Source organism: Neovison vison, chromosome 8 (genome assembly GCF_020171115.1).
Source record: "Neovison vison isolate M4711 chromosome 8, ASM_NN_V1, whole genome shotgun sequence".
NCBI classification, from domain to species: domain Eukaryota; kingdom Metazoa; phylum Chordata; class Mammalia; order Carnivora; family Mustelidae; genus Neogale; species Neogale vison.
The window spans coordinates 103435764-103452644 of record NC_058098.1 but is presented as its reverse complement, the minus strand read 5'-3'; the positions used below and the strand labels follow the sequence as shown (position 1 = coordinate 103452644).

The 16881-nt window shown below is 41.4% G+C and overlaps 1 protein-coding gene across 1 annotated transcript in view; it reads left to right on the top strand.

Moving 5' to 3' along the window:
- The first annotated feature begins 776 nt into the window (after positions 1 to 776).
- Positions 777 to 16881, top strand: part of SUCLG1 (succinate-CoA ligase GDP/ADP-forming subunit alpha) — a 32442-nt gene continuing 16337 nt past the window's right edge. The window contains exons 1-3 of the mRNA XM_044261525.1: positions 777 to 912; positions 10465 to 10568; positions 16066 to 16182. Coding sequence (XP_044117460.1) covers positions 816 to 912; positions 10465 to 10568; positions 16066 to 16182 — 318 coding nt within the window. The 5' untranslated portion in view covers positions 777 to 815. The remainder of the gene's footprint in view (positions 913 to 10464; positions 10569 to 16065; positions 16183 to 16881) is intronic.

Below are 16881 nucleotides of genomic sequence, written 5' to 3'. Positions count from 1 at the left end.
CTTTACCTTGTGTTTACCCTTTGACTCTGGGACTCTGAGGTTCCTTTTAAAGCTCTTACAGCAGTGACCTTTGGTTTAAACAGGGAGCAGTCATATTTGATCTGTAACTTCAGTCCTCCAAGATCCCAGGAAAAAGTGACTCATTCATTTAGTGCTACTTAAAAGCTGTATCATAGCTTGTTTAACCAAAAGATCCGTATTCCAAGAAATTAAGTGACAGTAAGGTAGCTTTTGGTCTTTCTCATCACTTCTTATCTTCACCGGATAATAGCGCTGTTACCGTGGGTAATCTTCCAGGTCCTCACAGCGGGGGCCGGTAAGCAGTATTAGCCTCTCCACATGCCAGCCGAGCTAAATGGAAGAGCAGATTGGTTTAGAAACACGGAGAGTTCTGCACTGCTCTTCCCATCTCGCCACGACTTCCTAATTCCTCTTGCCACCCCATCCCCGCGGCATGAGTACCCGCTTTGCGGCTCGCTCCGCCTCCCGCTAGCCTCCTCTTAAACTACAACCAGGTCGAAACCATCAAACTACATTTCCCATAATGCTTAAGCGCCGACGGGCCTCGCATGGGGTTTTCCCTAAGCTGCCGTTGTAATTAATGTTAGATCATAGCCATATTTCCGGGGAACGGTCGAGTTATCGTCCACTTCTTCGTTTCAGATACCTTTTCCCCCTCCACGTGCGATCTCTAATGTTCGGCGAAGAGGTCTCTGTGGCGGGAAATTCATTCAGGCGACTGCTATGGACAACCATTTCCTCTTGGAACCTCGGCCCCTGCCAGGTCCTCGGGGGCTTGGGAGTGTCATTGGTGGATGACCGCAGCTCCTGCTGCTGTCGCTGTCACCGCGACCATGGCCTCTGGCAGCAGCGGCATGGCTGTCGCCCGCCTTCTATCGCGCTCCTTCCTCTGTGAGTCCAGCCGAGACTCTCTTTTCCAGGCCTCCGCGAGTTCCTGGCCTCGCCAGACCCAACATCCTGGTCCAGGCCGCGGCTGGGCCCTCTGGGGCCGGACCTCGGTGGGGGCCTGGGAGGCGCGAGAGTGCGGCCCCAAGCCGGGGACCACCTGGGGTGGAAGTGGCTTTGCTGGATTGGTAGGGTGGGACATGACCTGGGCAGGTGTGTTAAGTGGCGTGGCCGAGCCAAGATTCGGGTGTGGGAGCCCTGTAGACTTGGGGGCGTGCTCTGCCCCCCCGCGATGATGAATGGCCGCATGGGGGCGGCGTCTAGACTGTCCCTGTTTGGGAGTGAGAGGTGAGGTGGTCCAGGATTAACTCAGCTGGGAGAGTGAGTCTGGATTGAGGGGTAGGAGGAGGAATGTCTTAGTAGCACATTGGGAGAAGAGGGTAAGGCTGCCCCTTAGTTTTTGTTTTTGTTTTTCCCTGCAAATTGTAGACTAAGCAGAAAGGTGGGTTCTGCACCCCAGAGTGAGCATAGCCCAGAATACTCCTACAAGTTTAGGGTTGGCTGGGACTTTAACCAACTGTTTGCAGTGTCTCCACCAGGCGGTGTGAACCCCTCACTCCCTGAAAACTTAATACCCAAGGTTGCTAGTTTTTGAATAACGCTGTTAAAAAGTCTTGCTATGTTCAAAGTCTTCTGTGTTAGGTAAGCTGTATAGAAAGAGACTTTGGAATCAAACCAAATCACATTTGAAGTCTGGCTAACCCCTTACAGTCTGTGTAATAACCCTGGGACTTTTCTTTTCTTTTTTTTTTTTAAAGATTTTATTTATTTATTTGACAGAGAGAAATCACAAGCAGGCAGAGAGGCAGGCAGAGAGAGGAGGAAGCAGGCTCCCCGCTGAGCAGAGAGCCCGATGCGGGACTCGATCCCAGGACCCTGAGATCATGACCCGTGCCAAAGGCAGCGGCTTAACCCACTGAGCCACCCAGGCGCCCCCCCCTGGGACTTTTCTTAATCGTGACCAGCCATTAGTTGTCAGATGCTTCCAGATTTAAGAGATGTTAAAAAGTGAAAAAATGCACATCTTAGAAAGGGTGCAGTACAGGATAATCCGGGTTCACTGTACAGAATAGTTGAAACAATTTACATAAGGCACATGGGATGTAATACACACTCAACTAAAGTTAGCTTTCTTTCTTCCTTTCTTACACTTTACTCCTAATTCTGTTTGTACTGAATATTGGACAGATTTCATTCATTTCTTGAGAAGATCACATTCCAAAAGTGTGCCAGGATAAGTATGCACTCAGTAGTTGCACTTCCTTAACTCGACAACATGAGGACAGACCTCTGGCTAGATAACTTTGGCAAGTAGGAAAAAATTGGGTTTATTTGGGAAAGTTTTCTCAAGATTCTTACTGTATAATTAAAGGACCCTTGAAGGTGTCCTAGGCGGAAGGTTGAAAAGGGATTAGTTACAGCCAGGTCATTCTCGCCTGGGGTCCTGCTTATCAGATTTTCTGAAGAATCCTAGCCTCAGATAGGTCTGCTGTCTTAGGAGGAGAATCTAGCGAAGTGTCTAAAGAATCAGGATCTTTAATCTGCCCTTAGCGGTCCTTTTCTCAGAGCTGGAAGTTCTTTTTTCCTAGACTGTCAGGACCACGAGACCTTAAAGGATCATCTAGTTTAGCTTTCTGTTGCTGGAGTGTGTCCTAGTCATGTGATTAATCTGTTATTAAGGGTTGGAGAGGTCTGAGATCTGAACCAAGTTCTCTCCTGTATTTATGAAAGACTAGAGTGTTTAATGCAGAAAAACCTCTAAATCCTCGAAATCTTCTGTTTCTCATGCCACATGTTTAAGCCCATTTCCACTCCCATTAGAAAAACAGCCACAACAATATCACCTTATAAACTTTTTTAAAAGGTGGTCACAAATTATTTAGGCTCTAAGATTAGTAATAGACCTGAAGATGGCTAGCAAATTTTGTTTCCTCTGTTTTCTTAAGTTTCAGTTGATGGTACATTTGTGCTAAAGGTCACAAGTGTTGCAATATTGATTTGAGTTAGGAAAAACGAAAAACAAGAACAAAACTCAAACATCTGTAGATGTCTTACAGAGCCCTGTTAGAATGTTTAGAAATTTTGGAGCCAAAAATTTGGCTTGGTTTTATAGTTTACGAAACCTGTTTTATAGTTTCTGAAAACCAAACCAAACCAGTTTTATAGTTTATGAAAAAAGGGAGAGTCCAGTTGAAGTAGGGAGAGAAAATAAAGTGAAAAATAAGGAAGATTTCTTCCATGAGAAAGTTTAAGGATTTTATAAGCACACTTGAAGTTGAGATAGTAAAGCTTTTCAAGAAATATAAAGCTAGGCAAGCTCATTTCAAACATAAGCCGGGGGCAGGGGATTAAAAAAATTAATAAACATAAGCCAGGAGTTCCTATAGATTAGATCTTATAAGTGGGGAATAAGAGCCAGTATTTTTGAGTCTCCAAGTTATGGGGTTTTAATGTCAGAAAGTGAACCTTCTAATCCAGCTGGTCCCATATCTGTTAGGCAAACGAGGAAATAAACCCAGAACGTTTCCTGGCCAATATCAGAATGGGTATTAGAGCTCTTGTCTTCTAACTCTGCAGTATTCTTTCTACTAGTATGTGCTGTGTGATACTGTGAGTCTCCTTTTCTGAAGTTCTAGTCTTTCTTTTTCTTTTTAGTTCTTTTTTTCCTTTTTGGCCACCTTGTTTTGTTCAGGTGACTACCCTGCTCCAAGTTACCACCTGCCTTTTCCATATGTTTGTCAAGTTGTGTAAGCCACTTTTGAAATCAGGCATTTAGAAGTGTAGTTGGGCAAAAGGGACCCTCAGCGGTGATGTTTCTGATACTACTGTCTGTTGCTGTTACATCTAAGGACCAAATCTCTGTTTCAGAAATACAAAATAGTCTTGATCTGAATGTACCAGTGGAACCATGAGAAAGCAATTCGACTTTCTCACCTCAAACTCATTCTTCTGTAGGAACATAATTGGGGGTGTTCAAAATAATTTTTGTAAGCATAGAAGAACAATTTCATTTTACCGGAGGACAGGAATGTTGCTATTGACCCATTTTTTTTTCTTTGTAACATTTCTAAAATTGGATATTTCTTATAATTGATGGTATCTACAGTAAATTGGCAGCATTTTTTCTTTCTTGCTAGTATTTATTAGTACTTAAGTGGTATTTTAGATTTGATGAAATATGGCACTTTTGGCCAACTTAGCTTAATTTGTAAGTAAATATTAAATGAATATATAATTTTGCATTTGAACAGTGGATTGTCTGGGGTTTGGGAGTAAGTGGCTGCTGAGTTACTCTGCTATAAGGTTCTATAGGTAGGAACTGTGATTTCCTATATATATTATGTATGTATAATATATGTAATTAATGAATAACCATTTATTGATGAGTGCATGCATGGACACAAGGACACAGTTTGCGAGGTGACTTTCGAAGAGGAGTATTTTCATGAACAGAGATTCAGATTACTGGTTGGGAGCATGGTCCTGATCATACAAGGCTATGGTTTGAGTTACATCTGCGCATGTGCTCTCTGGCCCGACCTCCCGTCATGCATCCCACAGCCATCTTCTGAATGCTGTGTTTGCTCTCTTTGGGGAGGAGGACTCAGCATGTGGCTAACGGATACAAATTTATCACCCTTCTTGAAGGCACATGTCTCTCACATTACTCAGCCTGTTTCTCTCATAGCCTTTGTTACAGTTTGCAACTTCTGTAGTTTTGTGTTTCTTTGTTTACTGTTTAGCTGTCTTAGAGGGTAGGATGCTTCATGTGGGTAGGACCTGAGTCCATCTTGTTTGCTCCTGAATTCCTAGTACTGCGCAGATAGCTTGGCACAAAGAGCACCTCGAAGCAGTATGGTCTTTTCATTCTGCATTGGTAATCATAATGATAATAGAGAGCTAATAATGAAATAGCACTCGCCGTACCCTAGGCATTGTTCTATGTGCTTTTTATGTTATAAACTCATTTAATTCTCATATTGCCTATGAGGTACATAGTATTACTATCCCCATTTTTTTTTTTTTACAGGGAGGCTGCTCCTTTAAAAATGTTATGGTTAAAATTTACAAGTATGTCTGTACACACTACATGTAGACATGGATTAATCTATTTTTGATAAACATAGGATATGCATGAGGAGATATATAAAATAAATCATTGGATTTTTTTTTTTTAGAGGGAGAGGGTGAGAGAGAGAAGGAGGGGAGGAGCAAAGGGAAAAGGGAAGGAATTTTAAGCAGGCTCCATGCTCAGCGCAGAGCCAGACATAGGACTCCATCTCACAACCCTGAGATTTGATTGAACGGAAATCAAGAGTCGGATGCTTAACTGATTGAATCACCCAGGTACCCCAACGTTGGACTTATTTTAAAATATGAATCATATGTTTTTTCTTTTTAGGAAATAGTTTTACCTTTGTGTTCATGTAGGATGTGCATCCAATATTGGGAGCATACCAGCTACTTTGCTACCCAGTTTACCCAATCATCATCTCATATCAATCACAGAATAGTGGTGCTGTTATGGGCAGCTACTCCATTTATAGAAGGGAAAACTGAGGTTAAGGGAAATCAAAAGATTTGTTTCAGGTCAGTGGTTGGTGAGCAGCAGAGTAAAAACTCAGGCCCAGACCTGTCTGATTCTTCAGAGCAGTTCTCAGATGCTCCCGGGATACAGTCCCAGGGTTAGGCCTTCGTTTCTAAGAATTTGAAGAGAAGGTGACACCACCACCTTCCCTGGAGGTGACCCAAGGTGTGGCAGCTATGGCCTTCATTGGGAAATTCTTCCTGGTGTCCAGCCTCAGGCCTTCCCGTTGCCCTAATATTTAATTTAAAATGCTCATTTTCTTAGTTAAGTTAGAGATCTCATCGTCTGTTGATTTATCATTTGTCTGTCTTTAGTTTTGTTTCTTGTTCATGACCTTTATTCTGTTTTTCTGTAAGGCTTTGGGCTCTACCTTGGTGGTGCTTCCTGTTGCCCAAGTTATTTCCTTGTCTGTTAAATATTATGAGAAGACTCTTCGTGGTCTGTTACTGCCTTAACTCTCCTATTGTGAAATAGTCCAGTTGTGTTACATTAGTGCTTCTGGATTTTATTTGTTTTTTAAAAAAAAGTTAGTATGGAGTTTGTACTGGATTAAGATAAGAGCTTTGAGGACTGCTAATAGGATTTAGGGCTGGACTTCTGTACAATCTTCATAATAGTTCCAGGGAAGCCTATGATCCAAAAATGGATGTAGGTTTTTCTGCTAAGTGGGAAAAAAAGAGATGGAACTTAGGACATTCTGCTTTTTATAAGTGTGCTTTTTATAGACTGTCCTGAGATTCAGTGAATCATTTTTTGTACTACAACTCTGTAAGTCACTGTATCATATGGGAGACACCATGGTATACAAGACATGGGCCTTAAAGTCATTATATTTACAGTTAGAAGCTCTAGAGTATATAGATGGTACTTGAAATAATCATGAACTAAATTTAACCTTAAATAATTTTCTTAGAAGTAATGCAGTAAAGGGAGTAACAAAATGTGTGCCTCCCCCCACTTACGGCGTGTGGCATAAGTGCTATATACCACGTGGAAGTGTTTGCAGGTTCCATTCTTCTTAATCTCAGATCCCTTAAACACCCCTCATTATATTCACAAGTCAGGAATGTCATGTGAAGATTTAAGAATTCCTCACGGTGCAGTGTTTTATTTAAATGTGAACTTATATGAATTAACGCTAGTGAAATTCTCAGGGAGATGTTGAGTACATTGACTCTGTCATTGAAATGTGAGAGATATTTGCAAGATGGTTTGACCATTATTGTATGCCCTATGTTCTTGATTTTAACTTTATGGAATAATTTATTCTAGATACCTGGTAGTTTGAGCATCTTTTAGCGGTAGACAGACGATTGAAGATTTGCACTGTAAATCAGTTTGCATTCTTCAGCAGAAGTGGAAGAGGCTATTTTTCATTACTCAGGGCATTTGGTTTGGGTGGGGAGGAAATCAAGTGGGGAAAGAAAATGCAAAGAGCTGGTCTGACAGATTTAATGTTTATAGCAGCTAGGAGCTTGTGTGCTGCCAGCCCACTTGAAAGAGAGCTGGGCTGAGCGCCTAGGTGGCTCAGTGGGTTAAAGCCTCTGCCTTCGCTAGCAGGGTTCTGGGCTCTAGCAGGGTTCTGGGCTCGAGCCCCACCTCAGGCTTTCTGCCCAGCAGGGAGGCTGCCTCCCTCTCCCACCCCTCTCTCTGCCTGACTCTGCCTACTTGTGATCTTTTTTTGTCAAATAAATAAATAAAATCTTTAAAAAAAAAAAAAAAGAAAGAGAATGGTGGGGGGAGATTGTGGGAGGGAAGGTGAAGAGGTGCAGGGGTGGGGTTGAGGACAGGTTGCTTTCATGGGGAGCCTGCAACCCGTGATTCTGGATTTTGGATATTATAAAGTAGGGAAGAATGAGGAGAATGATGCAAGTAACTTAGAATTTGGTGGCTTTGACTTGGAGTGTAAGCATATTTTGCATTATTTCTATCTCAGAGCTGTAGAGGCGGCAGAAATTAAGGTGAGGAGAATTACAGTGTACTACAGCCAGTCTGTGTGGGTTAGGTCTTCCTCACGGTCGCGGTAGCTGGAAGAGTGCACTTGGTGCAAGATCCAGGGCTAAGGCACGTTCATCAGGTGTGGGGCAAGTTTCTGGGATTAAAAGACCATTTGTGGTGATTATAGAGTACCATCATGGCTTGCTGGGGGCGCCTCAGGTTTTCCTTTGGGTTTCAGAGGACGTTTTTTTCTTAAAGATTTTATTTATTTATTAGGAGAGAGAGTGGGGGAGGGACAAAGAAAGAGGGGGATGGAGAAGTAAACACTCCACTGGGCAGGGAGCCCTATGAGGGGCTTGATTCTAGGACCTTGAGATCATGACCTGAGCTGAAGGCAGATGCTGCCCTGACTGAGCCACCCAGGTGTCCCAGAGTGTATATGCCCCAAATGTCCAAGGCTTATTCCTGCCACAGTACTTTTCATACTGTGTGCTTATGGCCTGTTTTATATCAGTTCAGGTGGATTGTGAATTCCTTGAGGGCTGAGACTCTCTTATTCAATACTTTATCCTTGATACTTGGCTTTGTGGCTTGGCATAGGTGTTCCCCGATGGCTGATTGAATAAACGATTGATGACAACTCCAGAAACTGGAATATGTTCTTGACTATTCTAGCAACCTCTCATTTCGGTACCAGTGATACCTGGTCTGGCAGCATATACATTTCTTGTCAGGCCCAAATATGATCAGGAATTTCTTATGTTTGAATATAGATTTTGGGTTTGGCCCAAAGTGATGAGAGGGTATTAATTCCAGCTCACTGCAGCTGTAGGTGGGAGATCACATGCACATGCGCACACACAGGCACACAGCAAGTCTCCCTAGTCGGCTTCCCAAAGGTTTACACTGTCAGGGTCACTGCATAGTCTGAGCAGTACCAAAGGGCTAGGAAACTGGAAGGTGAATTGCTAGTCATCACACTTCCTGATGCAGTTTTTATGGGCACTAGAGATCTTGGGTTTAGAAGTCCTGAGCTCCACAGGGTTGATCCAGTAGGTCTGGAGTAGGAGTAGGAGAAGAGAGTGATCTTAGTTCTGCTATTGAGTCATGCTTTATGGATGTAGGCAGACCTGCTTTTTCTCAGGGTGACCAGGCCACCCCTGCCTCTGTGGAAGGAGAGGTGAACTGATTGATCCTTTCTTAAGACTGAGTATAAGAATACTTGTGGAGGCCCAACCTTCAAAAAGCAAGGATTTCCTTTTAGCAAGTGTGGGCTCCAGATATCTTAAGATTGGATCTTATAATCAAATCTGTTATCCTGTCCGAAAACTTCTGATAGATGGACCATGTGTTGAAGATTCCAGGAATAGGAAGGACTGGTGGAACAGATTCTGCCAGGAATAGCGGCAGAAATACTTCCACAAGTATAGTGATTATGGGTCTCTAGCTGGGAGAAGTGGGAGCCACAGGCAAGAATGAGCCTTAAGTGGCAGCACTGGCTGGGGTGGGCCCTGACGCCGTAAATTCCCTTTGTAGTGTCTGCTGTGCCAGGGTTCAGATGCTTAGCTGTGCCTACTGTGGCAGGACTTGACCCTCAGTGCCCTCTCATGGCTCCCTGTTCAGCATAATCTAGTCTGAGAAGGCAGCTGTCTATTACCCAGCAGATCCATATGCACACAGAAAACTCCTTTTCCCCTTGGTAAGAGCAAAATCATGGCCTGTCTCTTTCCTAGAGATACAGGACATTCCAAAATTCAGAGTTAGAAGCGGACATTAACATGGGAGTTGAAGACAACTCAAGAGATGCCTGGAGGGCCAGAGGCAATCAATTATGGAACCTAAGTTCTGAGGATTTAGGAGGGCATGAGGCAGTGATTCAAGACAGAAAGCTCGAATGGACCCTGGACAAATAGTGATGAGACGTTCTTTTCTGGAGCTAGCTTTGATGGGCTACCTCAGTGGTAGGAAGAAGGCCTGACACGTTGAAAGGGTCAGGGATGGGCCACACAGACAGCAAGTTGGACCTGAAATGAAGGTTTAAAAGTAGTCAGAAAGTAGCCCACAATTTTTATTCATCTATGCCCTACTTTCAACTGACTGTTGAAATACTGTGAACTGTTATGAATACATAGATTTCTCAGTTTTTGTTGAGGTAAGTTGCTGAAGATAAGTTAGATGTTTATTACATGTTTTTCCCTTCATCTATTTATTTTAGTTTCCCTATCTCATCTTTATGTAAGGTCTGGTGTCTTACATCAGAAGATATCAAATTAAGTAACTTTGGATTATATATTAGACAAGCTTTATCTTTGATTTAAGGTTTAATCTTAATATTTAATGTTAACATTTAATATAGTTTTGGGGAATGAGTTGCAGAATAGTTCCTACAAGTTCTCCCAACAAAGTGTACCTCTTAGCTTACGTATTATATGCGGATGTTGAGCTTAAACAGGCTGGGTAAAGGGTGCCTGCTGGGCTTAGAAGAGCATGTAGCTCTTGATCTTGGGGTGGCGAGTTTGAGTCCCACACTGGGTGTAGAGATTACTAAGAAGATAAATAAACTTTAAAAAAAAAAAAAGGTGGCGTAAAATGGGCAAAGGGTGTGGCTGTTTAGCAAAAACATAGTTAGTACAAGTGATAACTAGTTTGCCATCCCTGGATTAAATTTGAGTCATTTGTCTTTGAGCCCCAGTTTTCCTTCTGAGGAATGACAGTTATAAACTTAAGCTATTCTTTATACATTTAGAACAAGCTGCATAATTGTTCTTGGTAAAGAGGGTGTTCTGGAAAATAGAAAGGTGTTTTTTTTTTGTTTGTTTCTCTCTTTCTGTAGTCTTCGTGTCTAATCTGAAGTTGCCATGACCACAAGGTAGCCTCTGTATGAAAGGATTTTTTTTTTTTGTCACTAAGTTCAGTTCATGGTCCGAAAGTTTGAAGAAATTATAATGTGTCATATTTTCTTTACTTTTCAGTGCAACAGAATGGAATTCGGCATTGTTCCTATGTAGCTTCCCGGAAACATCTCTATATTGATAAAAATACGAAAGTTATTTGCCAGGGTTTCACTGGTAAGCAGGTATGTGTCAAGATGTTTTATAAAGATGCATATTTCAGATACAGAAACATTAAACTATTTTCTGTTTTTTTTAATAATCGCAAAAGTTATATGATTGTTGCAGAAAAGTATACATTACAGCGATGGAGTTGTATCTTAGGAGGGGGTTTGGTGTGATAGTCAGCCTGTAAGATGAAAATTGTGTTTAAACTTATCTTGAAAATCCCTTCCTACAAGTACATTATGTTGGAAGCTCAGATACTCTCTTTCAGCAAGTTTAACACCACTGGTTTTCCTCCAGCTTTGGAGTACATTACCATTTGTTTAATTAAAAGCTAGGTAAAGTGAATGGCTTGTGTCCTGTTAAACACAGGATGGTGTGGGGAAATGCTCCAGCCCATTCAGGTGCATGGGAACCGAGACAGACAGAAGAAGCAGCACGCTGACTTGTCTCATCTTATACTTTCTCTAGCCAAATGGTCTTTGAGGGGACTAGCAAGCAAAATTGCCTGAAGTATTTTAATTTGTTCTCATTCATTTATATTCATTTTCTCTCCCTATCCCTGCTTATATCATAAAATTTGCTAAGTTCTAAATATATTTGCAATGTGATTCCACAATAAAATGCAACAGAAGAGTGTCCTTTCCCTCCTTCCTATCATGTTACTCCATAATGTATATGCTACATTTATATATAATCTATAAAATAGATTCATAAAAGAAAAATTGAATCTCAAGGTCCTGTGTATTTAGAACTTTAATAGCTATCACTAAGTTACCCTTTAGAACATTTGTACAGATTTGTACTTCCACCAAAGTAGATGTGGATTTTTTTTTAAAACAAAGGAATACTACCAAATCAATTAGAAGATAGCCATGAGCCTTAACCCAGAGTATCCCTTTCATTATTAAAAGAAGACATGGCAAAATAAAAACAGTTCATGATTTTTTTTGTGTGATTTAAAAGTTAATGATTTTTCTGTAATTAAAAGAATTTTCAGGGCACCTGGGTGGCTCAGTGGGTTAAGCCTCTGCTTTCAGTTCAGGTCATGGTCTCGGGGTCCTGGGATCGGCCCCGCATTGGGCTCTCTGCTCAGCAGGGAGCCTGCTTCCCTCTCTCTCTGCCTGCCTCTCTGCCTACTTGTGATCTCTGTCAAATAAATAAATATACTCTTTAAAAAAAAAAAAAAAAGAATTTTCATGTCCATTCTGTGGTATTCGGGTATATCCATTCTCTGCTCCTTGCAGAGCAGGAGTCTGCAAGTTTATTCTGGAAAAGGACCAGATGAAAATGTTAGGCTTGGTAGGCCATCCTGTATCAACGACCCAAAAGCGCTGTAGCAGCAAAAGCAGCCATAGACAGTATGTCAGTGAATGGTGATTGTGTACCAGTAAAACGGTTTCTAAAACCAGTGGCAGGCTAGACCTTTAGGCCGTAGTTTTCCAAACTTTGATCTATAGGATAATACCTAAATATCCAAACTTCTGTAACTTTTGTTTTTAAATTGCTTTAAAATTCTACAAGGTTTTTTTTTTTTTAATGAATTTGGTTGGAAGGTTGTTTCATATAAAATGTCCTTTCACTTTTTTACTTTTTTCTGAAGTAATTGGACATAATACTGTGTTATTTTTCTGAAATAACTGGATCTTCTTCTTCTGTTCCTCTACTATCTTAAAAAAAAAAAAAAAAAACAGGAACACCCAAAACTTTGAAATTTTTGTTTATAGGTAAAATTGGTTTCATTATTTTGATAGCCATATATTTTATCAGTATCACTTCCACATCTGTATATTCTAAAGAAAATTGATGCTCATTTAAGATTTGAAGTACATTGTATCCTTTGCCAATTAAAATCATAGTCAATCCCTTTTTGATTATATATTAATTGTGTTAGCATATAATCAAGTGTTTTGATTAATCCAAATTCCTCACATAAGTTTATTATATATGTTGTTTTGTTTGTTTGCTAAATTTTATATGATCCTGTGACATCTTAACCTCTGATCTTTTTTTAAAAGAGCCATTGCCCGGAGGCGCCTGGGTGGCTCAGTGGGTTAAACCTCTGCCTTTAGCTCAAGTCATGATCTCAGGGTCTGGGATCGAGCCCTGTGTCAGGCTCTCTGCTCAGCGGGGAGCCTGCTCCCCCCTCCCCCGCCCCGCCTGCCTCTCTGCCTACTTGTGATCTCTCTTGCTCCATCAAATAAATAAATAAATCTTAAAAAAAAAAAAAAGAGCCATTGCCCATTGTGTAAGCAATATTTGGAACTGTTTCTGCTTCCTGAATTAAGTGGTGGTTTGCCTAAATACTGAAATCCAAGGTGGGTTTCAGTGTCTTTCAGTTACCTGCAAGTACATTGTTTCTCATTCACTGTTTTTAAATTTAATTAATTGGGAGTTTTCCTTGTCTCAGATTTGTGAGTTAAGATTGTATTAGTATAGAGATAACAGTAAGGTCTGAAATTTAGGGTTTATTTTCATAAGAAATCTACATTGTGTCTTGTTAGTTCTTTTATTCAGTGTATACATTGTTCCCCATATGAATGAGGAATATTTGTATTTTGGAGTAGATTTCAATAATGCAGGCTTCCAGTGGGTGGAATTTCTTGTATTGGCTTTAAGATGGTTTGAGCCATCAAACCATTTGAGCCATTAAGATTTATGTTCGTGACTGGTGATGATAGGAAAACTAAGGAAAATAAGCTTACTAACAGGAAATGTCCTTGTTTACCTTGTTTACCGTTATATTAGGACTAAAAAATTGGTCCATTTGAATTTATCTAACAAAGTAGTGATCTAGGGCAGTGCTTCTCAAACTGTCTGGAATGAAAGACCAGTTCAGTTGTCTGTTTGCTTTTAATTTCCAATCTAATGCAGATCAATATTTTTTGCAAAATACAGTAAAAGTTGCAGCAATATTATATTGCTATAAAAGTTTGCAAACATTCTCTTTTATTTTGTTTTAATTAATTTAATTTTTCTCTTCTTATTTTTTAATTTTTTTATTCTTGTTTTTTTGTATTCTTGTTTTTTGTAATTTTTTATTCTTTTTCTTTTTTGTTTATCTCACTGCAGATGTGCAGGGTTCTACAGATGACACTTTGAATAGCACCACTTAAAGAGAGAGCATTGGTTTGTGGTTCTTTTCAAAACTCCATCATTAACTTCAGACAAGTTAGTTAACATGCTTGAGGCTAAGTTTCCTGTTTTGAAAAACGGAGAAGTTGAATCAGGAAATTTCTGAAGTCCGTCTTAGCCCCGACTATTAGGCCTTCAATAAGAACTTGAGTTGTTGGGTTTGCATTTTGAGGTCCCTATAGAATGACCACGTAGCCATTCAGTTTCAACAATTGCTTATTGAATGTCTACTATATGTCATGTGTTGGGTTAGGTACCACCTCTCAGTGTACAAAGTAGACAGAATCACTTCCTTCGTGTAATTTACATTTTAGTGGTGGGAGGGAAAGAAACATACCAACAAAATCAACCAACAGAGCATACCACAAAATTATGTGGTATATTAGAAAGTATAAATGCTGTGGAAAAAATAAACCAGATGTAGAGATGTGTGACTGTGTGCAGAGGTGTGATCAGGATGGGGAAGGGGGAATTTTACGTTAGGTGGTCAGGGGAACCCTGACCTTAGTCAAGATCTAAGGGAAATGTGGGAGTAAAGCAGCGGATGTGAAGGGAAGTGCATTCAAGGCAAAAGAGATGGCAAGGCCCGGAGGCAGGACTGTGCCTGTTGTGTGTGGAAGTCATAAGACCAGGGTGAATGGAGTGAAATGAGCAGCGGGAGAACAATAAATGAGGCCAGGCATTTAAGGAGTTTTGATGTGAGGATGTAGGCTGAATATTGACTTAGGAGTCAGTATAAGGAGTTTGGCTTTTACTGTGAAAGAAGTGGAAAGTCCCTGGACAGTTATGATCAGAGGAATGATACGATCTTGCTTATGTCTTAACAGCATTACTCTGGCTGCTGTGTTGAGAAAGATGAAAGGGAGCCAGGGGCAGTGTTCTGTCAAGAGTTGATGATGACTTAGACCAGCATGGTAGCAGTAGAAGGGATTGAGACATTGTCAGTTATATTTTGAAGGTAGTGCAGTAGTGTGCCTGATGTGAGATAGAGAATCAAGGATAGCTTCAGTGTTTTTGTTCTGAACATCTGTTAAGAGTGGAATTGTCATTAACCAAGATGGGGTGGAGTGTGGGGAGGAATGATTAGGAATTTGGTTTTGGGCACATTAAGTTTGAGATGCCTGCTAGTTCTCCAAGTGGAGATGTGACATAGGCAGTCGAGAGTGTGAGTTTAGAGCTCAAGGCAAAGGTCCAGGCTGGGTATGGGTGTGTGTGTGTGTGTGTGCGCACGCGTGCGTGTATGGGAAGGGTCGCCATATGAATGGTGTTTATTGCCCTGATAGGGGATGAGATCACCAAGGGTACAAATTTATATGAAAAAGAGAAGTCTGAGGAGAGAAAAAGAGAAGAGGAAAACCAGGGGAAGCCTAGTGAAAAATAATCTTTCAATTTGTGGAGATATTTTGGGTTATCACAACAGCTGGTAGGGGTGAAGAGAAAGGCATGGTACTGGAATCTACTGAGTAGGGGGCCAGAGATGCTGCTAAACCTCATACAAAGTGCAGGACAAGCTCCCATAACAATGAATCCATGTGACCAAATGTCTGTAGAGCCGAGATTGAGGAGGGAGAATTATGGACAGCAAACTATAGTCTATCGGCCGGGCAGCATTAAAAGCTCACCTAAAGTTAGTGATCATTGATTTAAAGTGAGACCAGTTATCCTGTTCTGTTTTCTCTCCAGCTTCTGCTTGGCTGCACATGCGCAGTTTTACTTAGAGTGGATAGGGGACTGGATTTAACCAAGATTGTGGTTTTGCCAGATGTAGAAGTTGAAGTGAGAGCCAAGGTTGTTGTGGATTTATAATGACTGCCAATGGATTTTAAGCTGTGGATGTGAGGACATCAGGGGTTGACAGAGGTACAGTGAAAAGGAGGGATTTTTAAGTAAACACATGGGTGTTTCTGACCATCAGCCATCAGATGGAATGAAAAAGATCCTCCTTTATTTTTTATTTTTTAAAGATTTATTTATTTATTGACAGAGTGAGAGAGAGATCACAAGGAGGCAGAGAGGCAAGGAGAGGGGAGGCAGGCCCCCTCCTGAGCAGAGAGCCCGATGCGGGGCTCGATCCTTGGACCCTGAGATCATGACCTGAGCCGAAGGCAGAGGCTTAACCCACTAAGCCACCTAGGTGCTCCAAAAGATCCTCCTTTAAAAAAGAAAAGCAAAACCAAAAACTCCTATTTTGGCTTTGCAGAGGAGTGTATTGTTTCAAGGTTCAAAGCTGGGTTTAGCAGGTTGTTGAGAATGCTGGATGATGCATCTATCACATTCTGTGAAATAGTTAACCTATTTGTTTTTCTCTTCCAGGTTGCTGAAGATTGCCTTCCGGCTTCCCAGCCTGTCTTTTCTCATGAGCCTTGTGTTTTTTCCCCATAGGGCACCTTTCATAGCCAGCAGGCATTGGATTATGGCACCCAGTTGGTCGGAGGAACCACTCCAGGGAAAGGAGGCCAGACACATCTGGGCTTACCAGTCTTTAACACTGTGAAGGAGGTAATTAATGGTACTGAGTTTGCTAAGCAAAGAAAAGCAGGAGAAGAGCAAGCATACTTTGTTGTCGTGGTTAATTTTTTTCTTTTTAAGATTTTATTTATTTATGTGACAGAGAGAGAGAGGCTGGGAGAGAGGGAACACAAGCAGGGGAAGTGGAAGGGGGAGAAGCAGGCTTCCCGCTGAGCAGGCAGCCTGATTCTGTACTAATCCCAGGTCTCCAGGATCATGACCTAAGCTGAAGGCAACCGCTTAATAACTGAGCCACCCAGGTGCCCCAGAGCAAGCATACTTTGAATAGAGATTTTAATTGTGTCCCTTCTGGGAGAGTTACTTGCGATTTTAAAATCCAGTAATGTAAAGAAATTTGAATCCCAGTAAAAACCCCTGGGTTTACTTTAGTCACACAGACTCAGGATGCCTTTCCCTCGCCTGTGTCCTTTTGTTGGGCATAGTTCCGCTGTGAAGAGAAGAAGTTCTGTAGCTTGGCTTCCATTTGGCTTCTTCTCCTTTCCTTACTCTTTCTTTTTCCAGGATGTTAGCAGTGCACATGTCAGCATCCAGCCTCTAACACTGACTGAGAACAGACTGTGTTCCAGGCCCTGTGCCAGGTGCTTCGTAGACACTGCTTCATTGAGGCCTCCCCATGACCCCCTCAGGTGCAGATGCTATCCCTCTCCCCATTTTAAAGACAAGGGTACT